At 38.0% G+C, this 20,132-nt stretch overlaps 1 protein-coding gene across 4 annotated transcripts in view; it reads right to left on the reverse strand.

Annotated features, from left to right (window-relative positions):
* Window positions 1-2,653: 2,653 nt before the first annotated feature.
* LOC113099644 (kinesin-like protein KIF13B) overlaps window positions 2,654-20,132 on the reverse strand; it is a 44,635-nt gene continuing 27,156 nt past the window's right edge. For 2 of the 4 annotated variants that reach the window (XM_026264527.1, XM_026264525.1), the window contains exons 10-40: window positions 19,734-19,845; window positions 19,355-19,567; window positions 19,165-19,275; window positions 18,886-19,020; window positions 18,352-18,482; window positions 18,091-18,177; window positions 17,786-17,973; window positions 17,148-17,406; window positions 16,885-17,047; window positions 16,205-16,351; window positions 15,966-16,115; window positions 15,650-15,775; window positions 15,280-15,453; window positions 14,387-14,544; window positions 14,105-14,237; window positions 12,947-13,093; window positions 12,834-12,863; window positions 12,435-12,534; window positions 11,899-12,025; window positions 11,550-11,605; window positions 11,288-11,412; window positions 11,019-11,195; window positions 10,714-10,806; window positions 9,939-10,094; window positions 9,459-9,536; window positions 9,292-9,345; window positions 9,100-9,214; window positions 8,561-8,694; window positions 7,117-7,182; window positions 6,168-6,849; window positions 2,654-5,539 (exon numbers count right to left, since the gene is read on the reverse strand). In XM_026264527.1, coding sequence (XP_026120312.1) covers window positions 5,331-5,539; window positions 6,168-6,849; window positions 7,117-7,182; window positions 8,561-8,694; window positions 9,100-9,214; window positions 9,292-9,345; window positions 9,459-9,536; window positions 9,939-10,094; window positions 10,714-10,806; window positions 11,019-11,195; window positions 11,288-11,412; window positions 11,550-11,605; window positions 11,899-12,025; window positions 12,435-12,534; window positions 12,834-12,863; window positions 12,947-13,093; window positions 14,105-14,237; window positions 14,387-14,544; window positions 15,280-15,453; window positions 15,650-15,775; window positions 15,966-16,115; window positions 16,205-16,351; window positions 16,885-17,047; window positions 17,148-17,406; window positions 17,786-17,973; window positions 18,091-18,177; window positions 18,352-18,482; window positions 18,886-19,020; window positions 19,165-19,275; window positions 19,355-19,567; window positions 19,734-19,845 — 4,636 coding nt within the window. In that variant the 3' untranslated portion in view covers window positions 2,654-5,330. The remainder of the gene's footprint in view (window positions 5,540-6,167; window positions 6,850-7,116; window positions 7,183-8,560; window positions 8,695-9,099; window positions 9,215-9,291; window positions 9,346-9,458; window positions 9,537-9,938; window positions 10,095-10,713; window positions 10,807-11,018; window positions 11,196-11,287; window positions 11,413-11,549; window positions 11,606-11,898; window positions 12,026-12,434; window positions 12,535-12,833; window positions 12,864-12,946; window positions 13,094-14,104; window positions 14,238-14,386; window positions 14,545-15,279; window positions 15,454-15,649; window positions 15,776-15,965; window positions 16,116-16,204; window positions 16,352-16,884; window positions 17,048-17,147; window positions 17,407-17,785; window positions 17,974-18,090; window positions 18,178-18,351; window positions 18,483-18,885; window positions 19,021-19,164; window positions 19,276-19,354; window positions 19,568-19,733; window positions 19,846-20,132) is intronic. The other 2 variants (XM_026264526.1, XM_026264528.1) reach the window with 2 other exon arrangements.

The following is a 20,132-nucleotide window of genomic DNA, read 5'->3' on the forward strand; positions in this document are numbered from 1 at the left end:
TCTACTCAGCCGATAACTGTGCAGACGTTTCAGCAGCACGGGGCTGGAAAATGTTGTAGCATTGGGAATTTCTTCGTCTCAGCGAAACGGGAAAACACTTGACAATCAGGGTGACGACGTTCCAGTACACAAAAAAAAAAAAACCTGTTGGTGTTTGCCCACGTGTCCAAATAATGGGTTTCTCTGGAAAGTAATGATCGCTAAAATCCTTCCAATGGGAATTAATAACTGTCATTCTGAAATTAAAGTGGATTTAACCACTCTAATAAATATCCCATGTTATAGCTTGTTTTTTGTTGAATAATCATAAAATGTCACTTTAAGGGGGAGGGTTATGGTGCTTTGGGTTCCTTACCCCAACCTACATATATATGCTTTTTTTTTTTGTTTCATCTATCTGGTACTGTTTCAAAGAAAGAACATAAGAGGGATGAACTAGTTCAGGTTATTTTTATTTTCAGTGCTTCAGAATTGAAATAATATGGTGCTTATTTAAAAAAAAAAAATGAAAGGAGAAACTAACCACATGCCCTCTCCCACCTTATACAGTCTTTCCTCTTTGCCTTTTAGGAAGCTGCTTTCTGTGTATAATGCACATCATTGCAGTCACAAATAAGCTTTTTTTAGACTTATTAAAATAGCTATCGAATGACAAACCTGTGAAACGTATCAGCTGCTTCAAAAGTTCTCTCAGAATGTCTGAAACACCATTTCAACTCATCTACACACCTTTGTTCCTATTGAGCGTAAGATTTCAGTCGATGAGATCGGCAATAGCTAACAAACAAGCTCGTATTTAAAGAGTCCGTCGCAGTCGAACGTGAATTTTGAACATGGGCTTCAGCCTTAATGCAAGTATTTTTAAGCACTTAAATTACAGAATGTGTAAAATCATGTGTCAACACGTCATTTCTGTGAAAATTAACTGTAGATGACGCTGTTTAGGTTAACGTTAATATTCCTAGATGCATTTATTCCATAAATCTACATAAGCTTAACATAAATGTACAAAGTCTATTTGATAAAATAAGTATCGAAAGAATATTGTATGTTAGGAGAGAATAGTAATTGGAAATGAAATTTCTCGCTTTAGGAAATTCTGCTAAGCAGATAAATCTGTCAAATTAGACTTTCTCTAGTTTTGCCTTGGAATTTGGTTGAATTAAATCAAGTACAATCTGTTCTTTGGTAAGAGTGACTGGGGCTATTTGGCACATTATTATATTTTTTTTTTTACTTCGATTATTGTTAGTGTATATAGAATCAAATCTTACAGACTCTAGAAGTGCTAGTCACATTGGAAACCTGCTGTGTATAAAAAGGAAAAAAAATTATTAACTTTGGCTAAAAAAAAATTCTAAGAATTTCACAAAATTACAACACACAAAACTGTGAAAAAATTTGCCCAAGCTGAATTTTGAACCTAAATAAGTTTTCGTAATAAGTTTATATCCACTTTCTTATATGAATATGTATAATCAGTAAAAAGTAAAATATAAATTTAAATAAATTGTATGAAATTACAGCTTTCTAAGATTTATAGTTTAAATCGGTTTTCATTATATAATTGTAATGCAGATTTGATTTTATTGTGTTCAGCAGCTATTAGAAAAGATACTGACATATAAATGCAAAATCATATTAAATTTTTTATATTGTTTTGTAGTTACTGATCCTTGCGACAGTTTCCCTATGTGACAACTAGCCCCGGTCTGATTTGTATTTCGGAGTTTTTCACCTCAGTCAATATATTAGATGCTATTATAGCGAGACAATGAACAGTATTGCAAACTGCCAATCATACTTTCAGCTAAGAAAAGTGTAGAATTGTCCTCGAAATGTTTTAAGTCAGCTGGCATTGCCAACCAGATTGGAGCATAAAGCATCATAAGCTTGCACAGCAATCATGTAGTCTTGTATATTTTATTCTAGGATACAGACAGACCAATCTTACTAACACAGAGTCCCTCAGTAAACGCTTTCTTAGAAACAGTATTGAGGCACAATGTGATGATGGACTAGTGCCCAGTCAGTTACCCAGAAGTCTTTATTAAGCTAGTGTTGGAATGTGTTTGGAACAGACGTCTGTCTTGAAAGAATGAGGGAACACTTTGACTGTGTTTTTAATCTGTCCATGTTCAATATGTGAATATATGAAATATATATAAATATATTCTATGACTATAAAAAAAAAATTCAAAATATATCACTGTTGTATTAACTTGAAATAGTCTAATCATGTATCTCTTATTACAGAATTTAGTGCCTTTTTTGGACAGTAGACTGTTCTGTAATTAATATGTAGTATAAAACGCATATGCTGTTACTTTTTTAAGTTTTGTTTTGACACTCTTTTGTTCATTTTCAAACTTTGTTTTAAAGTCGTTTTTATTTTAGAACTGTACCTTCTAGAGAATAAAAACTTGAGCTGAAAGACACTGCCTGATTAGACTTTTTATACATCGCTTCAGAATTATTAAACCGTGTAAATTCGGAATATTTTGAATTCTGAAATTGTATTGTTAAATGTCAGTTTTTTGTTTTGTTTGTTTTTCCAAGAAAAATCTAAATGTGAACATAGGTACTTGAAGAAAGGGAAGGTGAAGTAAACTAAGACTGGGACACCTAAAACCCACTAAATAAAAGACAAAAGTGTAAATCAGTTCACTTTTTATTTTTCTTTACAGTCAGATTATTGTACAGTCAATATAAAAGAAATTATAAATGAATTATTATACATGATTATTCTTTGGATATCAGCATAGAATTGCAGATAATTAAATTAATCAAACCCAGCCTTGTGCTCAGATTGAACTCTCGAGATTCAACTATATACAAAACACATGTATACTCTGGGTTCAAACGCTCCGTATACGGGACAACTTTCATGACATAAAATCATCAGGACGAGGAACAGACTAGTGGTGAAAGATGGAGCCATCCACTCGCTGCTCCCAAAAATGGAGGGAAAAGAAAAAAACCTACAAAAAGTAGAGCAGCAACTTCCTGCCAAGAGCTTCATCTGACATCTGTGTAAACAGCAGGGCCCAAAGCTTCCTTCAAAACCTCTTTCTCCTGATGCCCTTAACGGGAAGGATTTCAAACAGGAGGAAAGCACGAGTCTCCACACCTGTATTTAGTATTAAACTTCAAAAGGCCACTGTGTGGTTGCTCGGGTATGGCTCTGGATCTACTGTATGCCATTTAAGATGGATCGAGGTGTCATTACTGATCCTGCAGACTTTGAACAGAATGGATATACAGTAGGATGCATTCAACCATTTTAGTGAGGGGATAAAGGGTAAATTGCACTTGAAAACAAAAACACCTAGTACACATCTAGTTAAAAGCAACTATGTTTGAAATGTTGGGCCGTGGAGATCAGCTTACTGAAAATGTCTTCAATAAGTTCATTTCCCCTTTCTTTTTAAAGTAACTCACTACGTTCAAAACAATGAACCATAAAATTCCTACAAGCACTTTTAATGTTATTGCTACAACAGAAATGTATTAAAACCTAGTTGAGACTTGTCATTCTGTAGGCAATCGATCTACTACCTTTAAATTAATACTTAAAGAATGACAAGGAATTTAAATCCTACCGCCTGAAAGCCATTGTTGCTAATCAAAGCAACAAAAATGTTCTGCATGTGGGCGGTTTTTTTTTCTCATTATGAATGAGGCACAGATTAAGATGCATGAAAAAAAAATATTTACCCAAATTTTTACTGAACACAAACACCACCACCATACTACAGGAGAAAGGCAACTTCAAAATGTTGAGAAATGCATTTTTTCTTGGATGGAAATGTTGAAATATTTATGTCTTTTGAGCACCAATTTCTTTTTTTACAGTTGATTTACAGTGGATCTTCGGTTAGTTTAAGTTAATTTACAACAAAACTAAGTACCCTTTGGGCACATAAGCTATCTACTATAAATCAAATGTGCAAATTAATTTTCCATTCATGGGATTTTTACACTTTATAACTTCAATTTACATAACTACAAACATTAAAATATATTTTAAGAAATGTATATTGCATTAGACTTAAATCACATGATGGTTTCCACATATAATATAAAAGGAATTAAATGACACACTTTTTCTCCATCATGAAGTGAACAAGTATCATATCTGCATGGAATCATGCTCCTTATTAAAAAAAAAAAGATATAAATGTGACCACTTTGTCCATACATTATTCAAAAATGATTTGATGAAATTGTTTTTAGATGTATTAATCTGAATAAATAAGATGAAGGTATTGCCAGTAATTGGTCCAATACACAAAACTGGAATGTACTTTTACCGTGACCTTCTTGTGGAAGACAGTCCTTAGAAACCAATCAAACTGAGCCACTTTAGATTGCAGCACAAAGTTATTTGAGGTTGAAGTAGTTTCAATAAACCAATTCCAATTAAAAGGCTGCTTAATAAAATGTGCTCCAATCAGATTGTAAATAAGCCACTTAAACCATTAAAAGAGGGTCTAATTAAGCCAGTCGATTAAACCTGAATGTGCCAATTCAGTCAAGTCTAAAAATTCACCATGAGCAATTAAGATACACACCAATCAGGTGGTTTACTCCAAAATACTGATAAGCAATTATTCCAATGATAATAAACCAAATAAAATATCCCATCTAGTGGATATAGTCATCCAATCACTGGTCAAGTAATAACAGTACTTCACAACGAAGAATGAAGAAACATCAAAAACCTATATTAACCTGCTCAGGGCGACACTTCTGTAAATGCTCCTTTATAGTGGCTTACAGCTGCAAACTCAACTGGGCATATCCAATGCCTCTGATTGGATCCCTGAGATAATCTCTTTCATGTCTACCATTTACCACATTCTAACTAGCGTTTCGAATGTGCAATGAGGGACACCAAACAAGAAATGGGTTGACTTAAAAGGCACATTCAGGAAACTAAAAACCGACTGTGCAGAGAAGGTTAAATTAGGCATCATTTGTAGTATTAAGTCCAAAAATGGACTCTTAATAAAACCAGGGCACAAACAGAAATGATGGGTTGATCTCAAAGACCCGGAAGATTAATTTTACGGTCAACTCAAAGAGACTTGCTTGAGGAACACAGCTGAAGCAGCATGTTAAAAATTTATAGCACTCCCACACGCTACAGATTAGCATAGCACCGGAACTGATAGAGGGGTTTGCGAGGGAATGCTGTACCACCTCCAAGCAAAGTTGGGTATAAGAATGTTCCATTAGCCCAAGCACAGTGATGGACGGAGTTGAACTCCTCGGTCAGATTAAGATGTTGCGAGGTTGAGGTTCTGTCCTGCTCAGCTCATTGTCAATTAGCTATTCCAGGATTTGCGATTCTCTCCTTTCTGAATAGCAGTGCCGGCTCCTCCCCTCAGTTGCTGACTGAACTCCCCGCTGCGGCGATTTTCTGTATGCCTTTTGGAAGCTTCCCGTCGAGTCAGTCGATCTGGACGGACTAATACCCCGAAACCAGGGTTGCATCGGAAGTACTGGTGGCCTTCAACGGAACCATCATTCTTACCTAGTCGACAAAAGATAGAAAAGGAACCAGGTTGGTAAATCAGTTTCAATTCAAAATTCCCCTAAAAATCTAAATTCCCTTGATCTTTTGATGTACAAGAGGTTTTTGTGCTAAAAACACATCCTGTGCGTTTCAGAACTCAAAACTTTCTCAGTCTGAAAACAGCTTATATTGAAGCCAGTCTGCCAAAACGACAAGTTGTTGAATGTGCCACTTTATGACATAATAGTGTGGCTAAACCCCGCCTCCACAGAAGATCATCAATGCCTGCTTCTACATCGCTGCCTGTTTTGCCCCGCTCACCGATACACATAGGTAGTGTAAATAATTAGGCAAACACCTCATTTTACCACAGATTTGTTTACAAACAAGGCACAATTCAAACACTGCAGCATCTATTTATGAAGGATGTAGGCTGTCAAACATACACAATTGTTAGCCAATCATAACAGTGGGCATTTACTTCAAAATCTGCAATCCTATCGCCTATTCAAAACAGTACAGAAAATAGCCTATTACTTCTAAATTCTATTTTTGGATGGAAAAATCTTAACATTCTAAGTGGACCTCAGAGAACTGTACAAAAAGGCAGTTTATGACCCCTTTGATAATGGAAGGTCTAACTCACCCGAGGGAGTGTCTAACTCAACCCCGACCCAGATGCCTTCTGAGAAGTGCGTTGGGCCGATGTAGCGGACCGTGCCGGACTTGCTGGATCCGACAGTGACTCTCCCTCCCACCTTGAGCCATGCGAGTTCCTTGGGTTCCTCATCCTCAAAGGTTATCTCTAGCTTCTCCAGGCTGTCAGTTTGCATTGTGGTTGCTTTTCCATCTCCAAGAATGTTACTGAAAGACCTGAGCTCGTTAGCTTTGACCTTCTGGAGGGAGAAAGGGCTGTCTGTGGAGGTACTCAACACCAGGGGAGGGGTTGCATTTAGCTGTGCTTCCTGCTGAGAGGTGGTGACACCATTCCTGTGGGCCGCCTGGGTATCTTCCTCTTTTCTAGGCCTGTCAGATCTTAGCCCAGCTTCTACAGGAGCAACAGAGGCATTAACAGGGGTTGGTAGACAGTCTTCGTTGTCGTGCCTGGATGCTATTGGACCCGCTTGGGAATTGGGAGTAGGGGTAAGGTCCCCGCAGGCTATGGAGACATCGGAAAGGGTGGCAGTGGAGACGCTAGTAGAAAAATAGCCACTGGAGGACTCGCTGATGGGGCTCAGGGGCAGGTCATGCGGATCATGCACAGAGGACGGGGCATCAGGCCCATCTGAGTGTCTGTCTGAAGCAGGACTCTTCCCCATTACTGCAACCTACGGGGAAGGACGTCCAAAACCACAAGGAACATTTAACTACACCTCAACCTATCATCTGACTCGCATACAGAGAGCACATGCTAGGAAAACCACAGATTTAATAGCATGCAATTTACATCACATGCAGGAGAGAAAGACTGGGCTCTTAAAATATCTTCCTAGGCTATACTTTTGCAAAATACAAGTCTGTAACCCAATTCATCATTCATATTTATTTAATTTCGCCAAAGACGGAGCATGAGATCAGAGTGGAGATCTACTTACCGGTTCTATTCTTACTCTTCCTTCATCAGCGTTGTTGGCTGTTTGCATCATTATTCGTGGCATATGCTGGAGAGATGAATGGAACGTATTAAATTTGTTTTTATGATTTTGGTAATGGTTTTCAGAGAGGCGGCACAAAGCTTGATTTAAGTGTCACGAGTTCATTTTTTATGTCGGGAGCCTTTGGATTACATTTGATCTAAAGTACTGACAGATCAAAAGTCTGCGTGCAGGGGAGGAGTGATATACACGAAGAAATATCACTGTCATATTTTTTTCCCTCTACGCCTCCGTCGAAAGCATGCTGGGAGATATGATGAAAGGGTATGGCTTGACAATTAATCTTGGGGAAATTAAACACTGGAGTTTAGCTATGGACTCCTGCCTAACATATAATCAGGTTTCCCTGACATGATTTACTTTGACAAAATGAGGACACTGTTTTAATCATGGAAACCAAAAAAGCCTGTTTTCTCACAAAAAAACAAAAAATAAAAATAAAATCCACTACCAAGCAATAAGGCTTAATTTAAAGATTTCATTTTCCTCATACGAGATGGATAATATAATCACAGATACAGTGCATGGGCAACGTAGTAGCATAAGGAATCTCTGTCTATATGGAAATGAGGTGGTAAGAAGACAGAACGACATTACGCTAGAATCTAAAATTGACAAATTAAATCAGTCAAGAGGATTTGCATCCCTCTTTGATTACCACATATGATTTAGTCATCTAAATGCAGCATATTTCTGATAGGCTTTGTAAGCGCTAAAGTGGCTATTTTTTATGACTGATACTCTACATCAGTTTTTTTTTTTTTTTTTACATTTATGCATGAAATCACCCCATGGAATTACCATTGACAGGAATCTACATACAGAAATGTTTATAAGCATAGGTACTGCTTGTCTTTTGAATAAATGTAATTATTTGAGTTCTTTGTAATGGGAACATACTTTGAAAAAATAAAGGAGGTGGGTGAATCTCAAAAAAATTACAAGAAAAATTCAGAAATAACGTTTATTTATATTAATTAATTAACGACAATTACGCACATTTTACCCTTTATTTTACCCTTTTGCTTTATTTATTGTTTGTTATATTTTCATTCGTGCATATATTTTTCATATTTATTATACATTTTAAATTGTTCCTTTTGGTTTTTGGGTTAAATATACTATCAGCATAAAGTAAATGCACTACAACAAACACAACATAATATACATAACTGGAATTCAACATTTCATATACCACTTTGCCACAGAAATTCTTCATTTATTGTTTATTCTTTAATTTTTATGTATGGATATATATATATATATATATCCATACATAAAAATTTAAAAAAATAAATAAATAAATAAATATACATATATTTATTTATTTATTTATTTAAGCAAGGTTTTATGCATAGTTCACAAATTAAAAAGTTGAAAACACCTGTTGGGAGTGTGGAGAAGGTCTCAAATCTTTCTTGTCGTCGCGTACAGGGAACAGGGACTTGAGCAGCTTGGGCATCTGAGGAACCAGGGCCTTGACTGGGGAGATATAAGAAGCAGCAAGCCCTGAAAAACCTGTGGGTGGGTTGGGAAGGAGGCGAACAGCAAGGCAGAGGTGTGGAGAAAGACGACAAGGGTGGTGAAACCGAGACAGATGGAGAAAAGATATAAAAGGAGTGCAAGAAGACAGTCACGTAAAAATGTCACACTGACATTTTGTGACAGATCACGAAGAGACAAGGTGAAAAGAAGCTAAAGTTGAACTAGACAGGGAGAGTCTTTTTGAGAGGTTGCACGCTCAAATCCTGAAGTGCCACTATTGTGCCATTGATAAATATACAGGGATGTCCTCTGGAATAATTGGTTGTTAAATTCATAAAACAGGTTCAAAATGAGAGGTCAGTCAGAAATGAATCACATTTACAGTAGAGAGCACAGAGTTGAAAGGAGTTCCTGTAATGAGTGACCATTATATCATACCTTGCTCGGGGTCCTGATTCTGTGTAGGTGGTGTAGGAGGTCTGGATGGTCGTGGCAGTGTTCTGCTGAACTGAGATGTCGTCCCAAAGATATCCTGCTGACTCTCCCATTGATTCTTACATAAGCAAATTGGATATTAGAGGTTACATAAAAGGACCCATTTCCTATCTTATTTTCACCTTAGAATCTTACCTTGTTGTCATCCAGCACTGAGTTTAGTGACAGATCCTGTCTGCTTCCAGATAACTAGAGGAGAAAAAGGTGACGTGTGAATACAGAATGTGCCAGACTGTGATGATGCCGAGTTTTCTTAACATTTCTGTCTGTTAAGATGACTTTAAGGCTGCAGATGCGCTTACCCGATGCACGCTGGGAGAGCTGAGACTGCGTCTGCTGCCCTTGCCTTTACCTGCCAAATGCTCCTTCACTGCCACCTCCTGTAGCAGATGAAAAAAACTGACTTAGATGATGAGGACTGAACTTGAGAGAGAAAACTAGACATTCATTTCATTTCAGTGTTATGATTCAGAGGACTGCTTGTTTTAATGAAATAGAAAGTGCACTGGTTTCATTTATAGAGTAAAACATGTTTTTAATTAAAGTTCAAATTAAAAGTTTATACAGAATGACTTACGTCTTGTGCTTAAAGAACAGTGACTTACAAACACTTTGCGATCAGTCAAAAGGAAAAATGAATCATTACATCTGCCACAATACTAATGAAACAAAGTCTTGCTTTAAGATTCAGATTAAAACTCTGTACTCAAATGGATTAAATGCAAAAAAAAAAAATGCAATCTTATCAGAACAAATAATATTAATGAATGTGGCTGTGTGACCTGTCTCAGACGGTCCAGCGTGAGGATGTTCTCCACAGCCAGGACGCTGCGCAGGTACTTCTCTATGGCAGCTTCGTTGTCTGAAGATTTGGGGTTCTCAGCGCTGGCGGCCACACGGGCTAGCATCTCCCGGTCCTCTGAGCTCTGGCTGTCCTGCTGGCATACACAGCCGAGAGAGAGACAGGTGCTCATAAACAAACAGACTCCAGAAACCAGGTTTGCAGCTTTCTTGTGGATAATAGCAACCTAACACGGCCTGTAAGCTGTCCTGAGATTTGTGCAGTGATACATATGATTTAATGATATTTATATTGTTTCATATTTTAGAATTATCAGCAAAGATTTTCACCTTGCTTCAGTTCGGAAATCTACTGACAATTCTATTCTGGATCGATGTTATTATTAATAAGAGTATTATTAGTTTTGTTTTATATACACATTTTAATTATATATTTTATTTCTATTAACTTTATTTCAGTTTTAGTTTTAGTCACTGTAGTACTTTAGCTAAAACTTATTTTATTTCAGTCAGCTGCCAAAGCACCATTCAGTTTTTCATCTAATATTTACATTTTATTATTTGTATTTCATCTGGATTTCAATAAAACAAATTTTAGATTTAGTTACTACAATTTTCTTGAATTTTTAGAGAAATTATTAAAGATTGTCATGGGTCACTGAAAACACACATCATTTAGATTCTGCATTACTTATTATTCATATCATGCATTACATAGACACACACATAAATATATTTTGGATTTTGTATGCTTACCCCTGGGATGTTGGAGACGACTTCAAAGGTCACACCACAGCCAGGAATAGTGCTCCTTGTAGACATTCTCCTTAAGAAGTTTTGCGCAAAACCCTGTTTAAACCAAAAAAAGGTTTTATAATATGCAGAGAGATATAAAAATCATAACTTTGTAGCTCTAAAGCTTAAAATTCCTTTAAAAGTATAAGGTTTTTATCAAATAAGCACCAAAAATATCCGGAACAGCTGTACGTAAAATATTTATATAGAAATTTTTGTACAGTTCTGATGATAGTGCAGGTTATACAAAGTAGGCTATCCCTCACCTGCCGTCCAGTGAGATTCACACAGATGCGTTTGCGCAAGACTAGCTGCATCTCTGCAGGGTGGCTGAGCTGAACCACGGTGCGGATAATCAAGTATACTCTCTGATCTGGGGCGGCACCTCGACTCAGCTGTGGACATTCATGAACCGTGGAGTCCCAAGAAGCTTCGGCTTTCACCTGGAAGGAAAAAAAAAAAGAGAGAGAGTTTTTAATCCATTTCTTTAAGACCAACTAAGGAGCCTCTGAGAGTGCATTGATCCCATTCTCACCTCTCCATCATAGTGTTTGACAATCTGAAGGTCAAAAAATTCATCCTCATCTTCCGAGCTGAGCATGGCGTTCCAGCCGCCCGCCTCGGGAACGTCTAGGTTCTCCTCAGAGCTGAAGTCATCAGCTGCAGGAAGGAAGAAGAGAAACACAGGATGGAAAAGTGTGAAAATGAGTGTTAAGATGAATAGTGCTTGCAGTGGAAGAAAGGTCACAGAGGACATTGCATTTCTGCAGAGAACATTGCTGCTTTTAAAAACATACCGCTTAGGTCGAGGAAGAGCACTGGAATGTGAGTTTCCATCCCAGGCACTGGTACCCTGCCAAAAGAGACATAAAAATCAACCCAAGGGCCAAACACTCATGACTAAACATTTGTAAAAATGTTTAACCGATACTGACATTCATTTAACAAACAAAGCCTCAAATCCAAATATTATTCATTAAAACACGTAATTTAAGCTTTATAAAAACCTGCCTAAAAAGCAAACTGCACAGAACTGGATTGACATTAAATATCAAACAACACGTTTACCAGCTATATATAACATTATATAATTTAAGTGTTCAGTGTAAATGCAAATAGGTTGAAATGGTTGTAGCAGTGCTGTACCACTCCGCAGGAGCTCCTGGTATTCCACTGCCAGCAGAGGGCACCATCACTGCATTTCTCTCCTCCGTGAGCGTCAGACGCCACTCCAGCAGCTGAGCCTCCCTCTCCACATCATCCTCAGACTTATCTGCTCATAGAGAGCAAACTAGTCACCACTGATTTCTCTAATTTCATGCCAAGCAAAACCCATTTCCAGTTGAGTCCCTGCAACTATATATATTATATTAACTTGAAAATTTATATACACAGTTTATAGAAAAATTAAATATATCTATTTATCTATAAAAGCATTATTTGACTTTATAAAAACATTAAACAAACCAAAAAAAAAAAAGAAACGATCAGTGGACATGCAGTGATAAAATTGCTGCTCAGTCAGTGTAGATCTGATTCTTTTTTTGTGGCTTTTTATCTAATCAATCTGCTTGTGACACCAGCTCCTCAAAGCTAATTAGCATCAAACTAAAGCAAGGAAAGCACTATTTTGTAGTCCATTACTGAGCTAAGACAAGTTCATGAGTCCATCTGGTTTTTACCTGTTTTGCTGACCAACGTCTGAAGATGTTGGTCCAGATACTCTTGTCTCTTAGTGAGAGCAGTGAGCCACTGACGCCGCAGACGCTCCAGATCTCGCTCCTACAGGATGATGGACAAATACTTAAACACAAAAGCTTCTATCGCTTGGCCATTTCTATTTTGCTAACAAAGGCTTTTTATGTCTTTAATGGGCAGGACAGAGGAGAAAGACAGGAAAGAAGTGGGAGGGAGAGACAGGAATGTGATGAGGAAATGACGCAGATCGGAATCAAAACTGAATCTCAGCAGGAGCACCACAACACTATGAAAAATATTATGTAATATAAATATGAAAAATGTATAATAACATCATGGCATTTATAAACAACTAAAAAGTCGAAGTATTGATCCAAACATACCTGATAACTGTCCATTTCATCGCCCTCAAGCTAAAACCAAAAACAATATAAAGATTAACATTCAGACATCATCCTGGTAAATGCTAAAGGTTTAGTTGAAAAAGAATGTTTACCTCTTGTGGCTCATTGTTTTTAGTCATCTGCACCTGTCTGATCTCCACACAGCCGATGGACACTCCCAGAATGATCTCTGCTATCAAAGGCATCGTGCCGGAGTCCTGCACTGAACGCACCTCCACCTGAATCCGCCGAGACTGACCCTGAGAAAGACATACCAAAAAACAGTTCATACCCCATGACAAAAAACCCTAAAGTTAAATGTTAAACAATAGTGTTGATAGAATAACAGACCACAAGTAAAATACAGGTTTACATACCTAGGAGTCAAAAATACTATAGAAAACTATAGAAAAGAACACCTCTTTACCATCTGTATTAAACCTGTGATAAAAAAAAAAAGGTAATAAAATATCGGCCGATATTTAGCATTTTTCAATTATCCGCATGGGCCGATAAGTTTTCCAGCTTGGTCGATGTATTCGAGAAGGGACTTTTATTTTGACAGCACTGAGAAATCAGCACCTGAGCAAACACAGTGCTCACATTCTCCCTCTTGTTCGCTGTCGTCGTTAACAGTTCTGTCTAATACAGATAGAAGTCTGTCTAATAATCAGATAGACAAAGGAATTTTAACACAGTTAAACAAAGGAATTTATATATACAAAAAGTGTAATAACGATTGCTTTTATATTATTAGCAACAGAAAGGCAAACATAATACTTCCTTTGTTTGCCGTCAGCATTAAGCAAATACGCATTAATATAATTTAAACAAATCTTTAATTGGCTAATGAACATTTAATTTCAAAAACCTTGCAAATGTAGTCGAATCCAGCTGTGAGATCTTGTGAAATATGCATTTTTATCCAGCATGATCGCATGTTCGATGCGGAACTTCGGCAAGTCCGTGTGAACTTTTTTTTTTTTTAAATGTATTTATTTGTGAAAAATACTGTCATCTAAAGTATAAGAATGTTTATTTCACACATACATTTTTTAAATCCATTTTCAAATTATTTAAAATTTCCTTAATATTATTATTTTTTATTATATCGGCTATCAGCCCCCCCTGCCTTCCAAGATATCGGCATCGGCCGTCAAAAAACCAATATCGGTCGACCAGTAATTCTGATCATAAAAAACAACTCAAACTTTAACAGACTTGCAGTGGTGTAATTTATAATAACCAGGCAGGAACATGTAGTGTATAACCTGTTTGAGCTGGAAGATGCCACCGGTGCGAACATCTCGTGCTGGCACCACCTCCACGGGCATGTACTCTCCATTCTCGTTCAGCTCCAGAATCTGCACCCACATCTCCAACTTGCGTGTTACCTCGCTCCACCTGAGGACACATAAGAGTCAAACCAGTCTAAAAAGCAGGAAGCAGATCACTTGATGCTAGACGACGTCCCAGTGTTCTCTACATTACTGGAAGTTTATGTTAGTATAATCGGACAATTACAGGAAGATGAAGCTCATGTTTCTGCTCACCTGTCACGTAAAGTGCGTGTTTTGGCCTGGATGATGCTGAGGTCCCACAGCGCAGGGTTCCTGCCTGGATCAGCCTGCCTGTGTCCGTATACCTCGATGGCTACGGCACCCTCTGTTAGATACTCGATAAATTCCTCTGTTACAGTCACAGCATTCTCCTACAGTATAAAGAGTATAGTAAGTATAGTAATGAATGTTAATAATTTATTGATAACTCCTGTTAAAGAAATATATAATTTTTTTTCTTTTTAATTTACCCTCAGATATAGTTTTTTTCATTAGAACGGATTTAGAGTCACTTGCTCACCAATGGATCCTCTGCAAAGAATGGGTGCCATCAGAATAAAAAATTCAAACAGCTGATAAAAACATAACAATAAGCCACACGAATCTAGTCCATCAATTATTGTTCTTAACATCAAACCATTGATTCCAATAAAATACAAGTCCTCTATTCATTATATTGCTTTTTACATTGAAAAATTCATCTTGTGAGAAGACAACAGAGGATGGCCTTTCATACTGTAGGAAGTGTTATGAATTCTGGCCAGAAATTACATTAGAATGGAAAGGTTTTTGTTACTTTCAAACATGCAGCTTATACATTATTACATTATTTGATGTCATGTGGATGACTTGTGGATTATTGTGATGTTTTTATTAGCTCTCATTCTGATGGCACCCATTCACTACTGAGGATACATAAATAATGTAATGCTACACTTCTCTAAATTGACTGCAAAAAAACTAACTTATCTACATCTTGGATGGTCTAAGGTTGAGTAAATTTTCATTTTTAAGTGAACTATTCCTTAAATGAACAAAGAAGCACAATAAGGCTATTACTAGTTAATTTACCATTTGATTGTAAAGGCACACATCATGACTCGTACCTTACAGCTGTCAAACACAACCATGCAGTGGGGGTCTTTGCTGCTAGAGAAGGAGGCAGAGGGATCCACTTCTGGGGCAACAATGATAGGCTCTGCTTGGTCCCAGAAAGAGTACTGACAGAAGACAAAATTGGACAGGTACTGCGGGAGACCAGTAGCCTGTAGGATCTTTATCTGTTCAAAAGACATGACTAAAATAAGTACGAGGTAAGATTTTAAATATGAACACACTAAAACAGTAGATTCTACTGTTATTATTAATTTTTGCTAACTTACTATTTAATTATAATTTAAAACCAAAAATCCTGAAATGACTTAAGTTGCTCAAAACTCATGCACGAAATCTTCTTCTGTGAACTTCAGTACTCACCATACAGACCAGTTTGCGTTCCTGTACATCGCCATCTGGGCTTCCATCACTGTCATCTCCTCCAGCTACGCTGTCATCAAATCCTCCACCCATTCTCATCACCTCCACATGCAGCCGCCCGGCAACCTGACATTAACAACAAGTAAACAACACTGGTCCGCTGGAGATGAGTCTCATGCTTTATATGATGACTCAGATTCCATTTCACAGATGAATATACATACCAGTTCATCTTTTGGAAGAAACAGTGTTAAATATTCATAGTGAGTCAAAACACTGCCCGACTGCTGCAGACAGATCACATCATCATCCTCACCTCTCCTTTCTGATTGATGATGGGAACCGCATATTGTAGCTTTACATCATAGAACAGGCAGGAGAGGAAAACGTTGGCCACCCCGATTAAACTGTGGTTCACTTGCTCATCGAAGAAAGGGTCGGCTCTTTTGAAGTACGAGCGCATCACCTATGAGATGGAGAGAAAAAACACTCCTGTAGTGTTACCTTTTCATTTTTAATGGGACAGTAAAACGTGTGTGATGAATAAGAGCTTACAGGGTTGTCCTCGTCAAAGTCCTTCCACTCCTGATAAAGCTCTCTCATGTCCACCAGACGGTTTTCCATCTTCTCAAGGGCCCATATCTGCTTCCCTTTGCCTTTCCTCCTCACCTGAATGGCGGGTTCACTCAATACAGCGTCTCGCTGCATACACAAACACAAAAAGTGTCACATGACTGCTCCACCAATGCTTATCTTTAGCTTATCTCATGGTTATCCTGTGCATAGAGGGTTTCTGCAAGTTTTAGGAAAGGATGATTTTAAAAACAATTTAAAGGAAACTGATGGGAACACAATGTGTCAGTATGTTCCCTAAATGTAAATATGGTCACACTTTAATTTAAGGTCCAATTCTCGCTACGTATTATAAACCAATAACTGTGACTTTGCCTCAAACTCCTAATTTGCTGGGAAAACTATTTCCAAAGGGAAAACAAGTTTTTGTTCTTGTTTTAAGCCCAAAATCATTTTGTTCACTTTCTCATAAAACATTGCATTTCAAGTAAATTTATCTCGATTTAAAGGATGTATAGATATTGGAAAACAAGACAAAAATACTATTATTGATACTTGTTTTTAATGCATGCAATGTAAATCTTTCTGCTCCCATTTAAGACCTTTCAGCCTTAATTTGTCATTTTTAAGACTTGCAGAAAGCCTTATAAATTGTGCCTGACCTTTCTGTTGGCGTTAAGGTTTGCAGCAGGGATCTGTAGAGTAACTCTGTATTCTGTTCTCTTGTCCAGCTCTTCAGCGATGAAGCTGGCCTCCTGCACCAACAGATTAGCCCGTACGATCTGCTCCCTCAGTTTCCTGAAGCTCCGCGTCAGCACCACCTCCCTGTTGTCATCAAAATAAGAGCGTAACAACAAACTCACCATGTACCGAATTTCACCTTGAGAAAACAAACATTTGTTTCCACCAAAAACTGAAAACTCACCTCTCTTCGCTCCACTGGCGCAGGCGGTGCTGGGCGCTGGGTGATGACGACATTCCTCCCTGGCTCAGTCTCTCCCAGCTGCGGTACTGCGGCTGCAAGGGCTGCGACTGCGGTATCTGCATGCTCTGTCTGTCTGGAGTCAGCTGTTTGCGCAGCTGCTGCAGCTCCTGCTCGTACATCAGTCGCTGGCGCTCGAGAGCACTCTGCTTCTCCTCCTCATGTTGGCGCTCCAGTGTCTGCAAAACCGCCTGCATGGGGTCTGTTAGACAACAAAAACAGAAACATTTTACATCATTTTGTATCATGTTTTGGCTACTGTAGCTTTAAGGCTTAAGGTAAATTAGCCATATTGACTGGCTAACCTTTTCACATTTTAACATTTTAGTTAACGTTCCTCTTTAAATGCAAAATAAGTGTCCATATTTTTAATAGCAGCAATGTTCTACTACAGCTAACCAAATGTTAGGGTCAGTAAGATTTTTTTTTGTAACAAATTAATACTTTAATGCACATCAAATGTGACCGTAAAGACATGTATGAAAGTAACTTCCTATTCATTGAAAAAAACATCACAGTTTCCACAAAAGAATATTTCAAATTAAGTCATATTTCACATACATTTTGTGACTAAAACTCACCGTTGCTGCCCAAAGCCTTCATCATGACTTCGGTCTGAGCAAACTCGTAGCTGAAGCTGACCTCACTGGACACCTCGCTGGCCGTGTCTCCCTCTCCGTCCAGCTGCTCACTGCTGTTACTGTTCTTCATGTTCCCTCCCTCACCCTCCTCTTCCTCACCCCTCAAGCGCCGTTTTGGTAAGTTTATCCTGAAGTCGTCACAAATATAAATAGTGTTCATAAAAGACGACTCCATACTGCACTTTTAAGTACAAATACAGGGAGCCGCTATGTGACATTCCTTAGTCCAGGGTAATAACACTGACCTGAAGAAGTGATTGTTTCCCCAAAAAATACGGTCACCATGGTGAAGCTGCTGCCGACTGGTGACTGGAGATCCGTTCACACATGTTCTGTAACAAAGGAAGTTGCTTTAAAAACTTTACATTTAACATTTACCTAAATAACGATTTGGCAGGTAGGTTGTTATTAATGTAAGTTAAAAGTTTTTTTTAGATAAAAGAACTTGTCTTATACATAAATGTACTATACAAGCAACATTTACACTACTATCCTCGATGCATTACCTTGAGTTTCTGTAAGGGTTGAGAAAGACAGCTCCCTCAGGTGTGATGTTAATGACACAATGCTCTGCTTGGATGCCCATTCCACAAAGCTGGATGTCCTGTGAATCTGCTGATCCGACCTTAGTGTGTTCCTGCAAAATATCCCATGATTCCCATGATGCAGCTATAACTCTGATGACATCCACAGAGGCCAAATCAAGACATAAAGGGAGCCACATTTTCAAGCACGGAGTTACAAATTAAACTACAATATAGTCCCCTGTCCCGTAATACTACTACTAATTCAATATTTTAAAAAAAGCATTAAATATATAAGAATAATAAAATGTATATTATATTATAATATATACTTTTTATATATTGTTATATAAAAATGTGTATAATAATAATAATTATTATTATTATTATTATAAACATGCATATTGTGTAATAATAAGTAGCAAATAATATAAATAATAATACTATTAATATAACAGTATACACACAATATGCAAAACTCTTATAATAAAATAAAATCAAATCTTTATGCATTACCTTTAGATAATAAACCAATAGTTCATTAAGGGCAGGGTCAGCGTTGAGGTTGACCAGGAAGCATTTATCTTCTCCAACCTTGATACCAGATGACTGCAGAGAGATGCCAAGACTCTCCAGCTGTTTTTGTCTCTCCTGTGCAAAGAAAAGAACATTGCGAGAAGAACTTTAGCGTCCTCTTCTGTGTTTGACGGATGGTGTTATATGGTGTTATACGGTGTGAATATGAACTACAGAACATCCAGACGTAAACAACATTTTAGTCCAAACTAAACTTACTTGTGCGATTTCCTCGGTCTTCCTCAGCTTCTCTTCCCAGGTGACCGTCATCTCCTGTATCAATTTCTCCGATTCCTCCAGTCTCTCCTTCAGATCTGGTGCCTTCATCGACTGTAGAGGAACGTGGCTCTTAACATGCTGTTTTTGACATTTTGCAAGGTCACACTAAGAAAATGATCAAAATGTGTACCTCAGCCTGCGTCAGCTGATCTCGCAGTTTCTCCACCTCTTCTCGCAGTTCCCGGATGATCCTGGCATTGGGGTCTTCGTTGACCACGGCGTGGTTGACGATGCTCTTTGCTCGGTCTGCATAGCGCAATGTTGACAGCGTCTCATCATAATTATCTGCCGCAGGGCTTATAGTGGCAACCATAGCAGTCCGACTGTTTCCACCCAGACTGTCCTGTGGTTACACCAGAAGGACAGACATTAAACATTAATGCACATGGCAGAGTGGTCCCTTTTCAGAGATTATAAAGTGTGTGGAAGGAACTGAATTGAAAAACGTAAAAAATACTGTGGAAATTCCCCTTCCTGGTGTTTTTACCGGACAGAATGAGTGTTTATACCTTAAGCAGCCATGTCAGCACCGAATCTCTGTAGGGCACAAACTTGTTCTTGTTCTTTCCAGCACCCTGGTCTGCCAGAGCTGAGATCACCAAACCCAGAGTGGTTAAAGACCTGCCCGGCGTGGAGGGGAAAGAGAGAAATGGAAAAAGTAAGTGAAAGAGTAACAGACCAAGGAAAAAGACACAGTTCACACACAGAAATATGCACTGGCAGGCCAAAAAGCCTTAACCAGATTTATAAACCTTTCTCAGAACAAACTGTGCCCTTAGATGTAGCCAATTTAACAACTCTGATTCTCCACGGTATCTTTAATCAACTAAAATACATTCTTAGAGGGCTAAAACATTCAAACACAATATTAGTGGGGAGCTTCACACTGAAAATGAAGATAATGTCTA

This window comes from Carassius auratus, unplaced genomic scaffold, assembly GCF_003368295.1.
Source record: "Carassius auratus strain Wakin unplaced genomic scaffold, ASM336829v1 scaf_tig00216989, whole genome shotgun sequence".
Classification (NCBI taxonomy): Eukaryota; Metazoa; Chordata; class Actinopteri; order Cypriniformes; family Cyprinidae; genus Carassius; species Carassius auratus.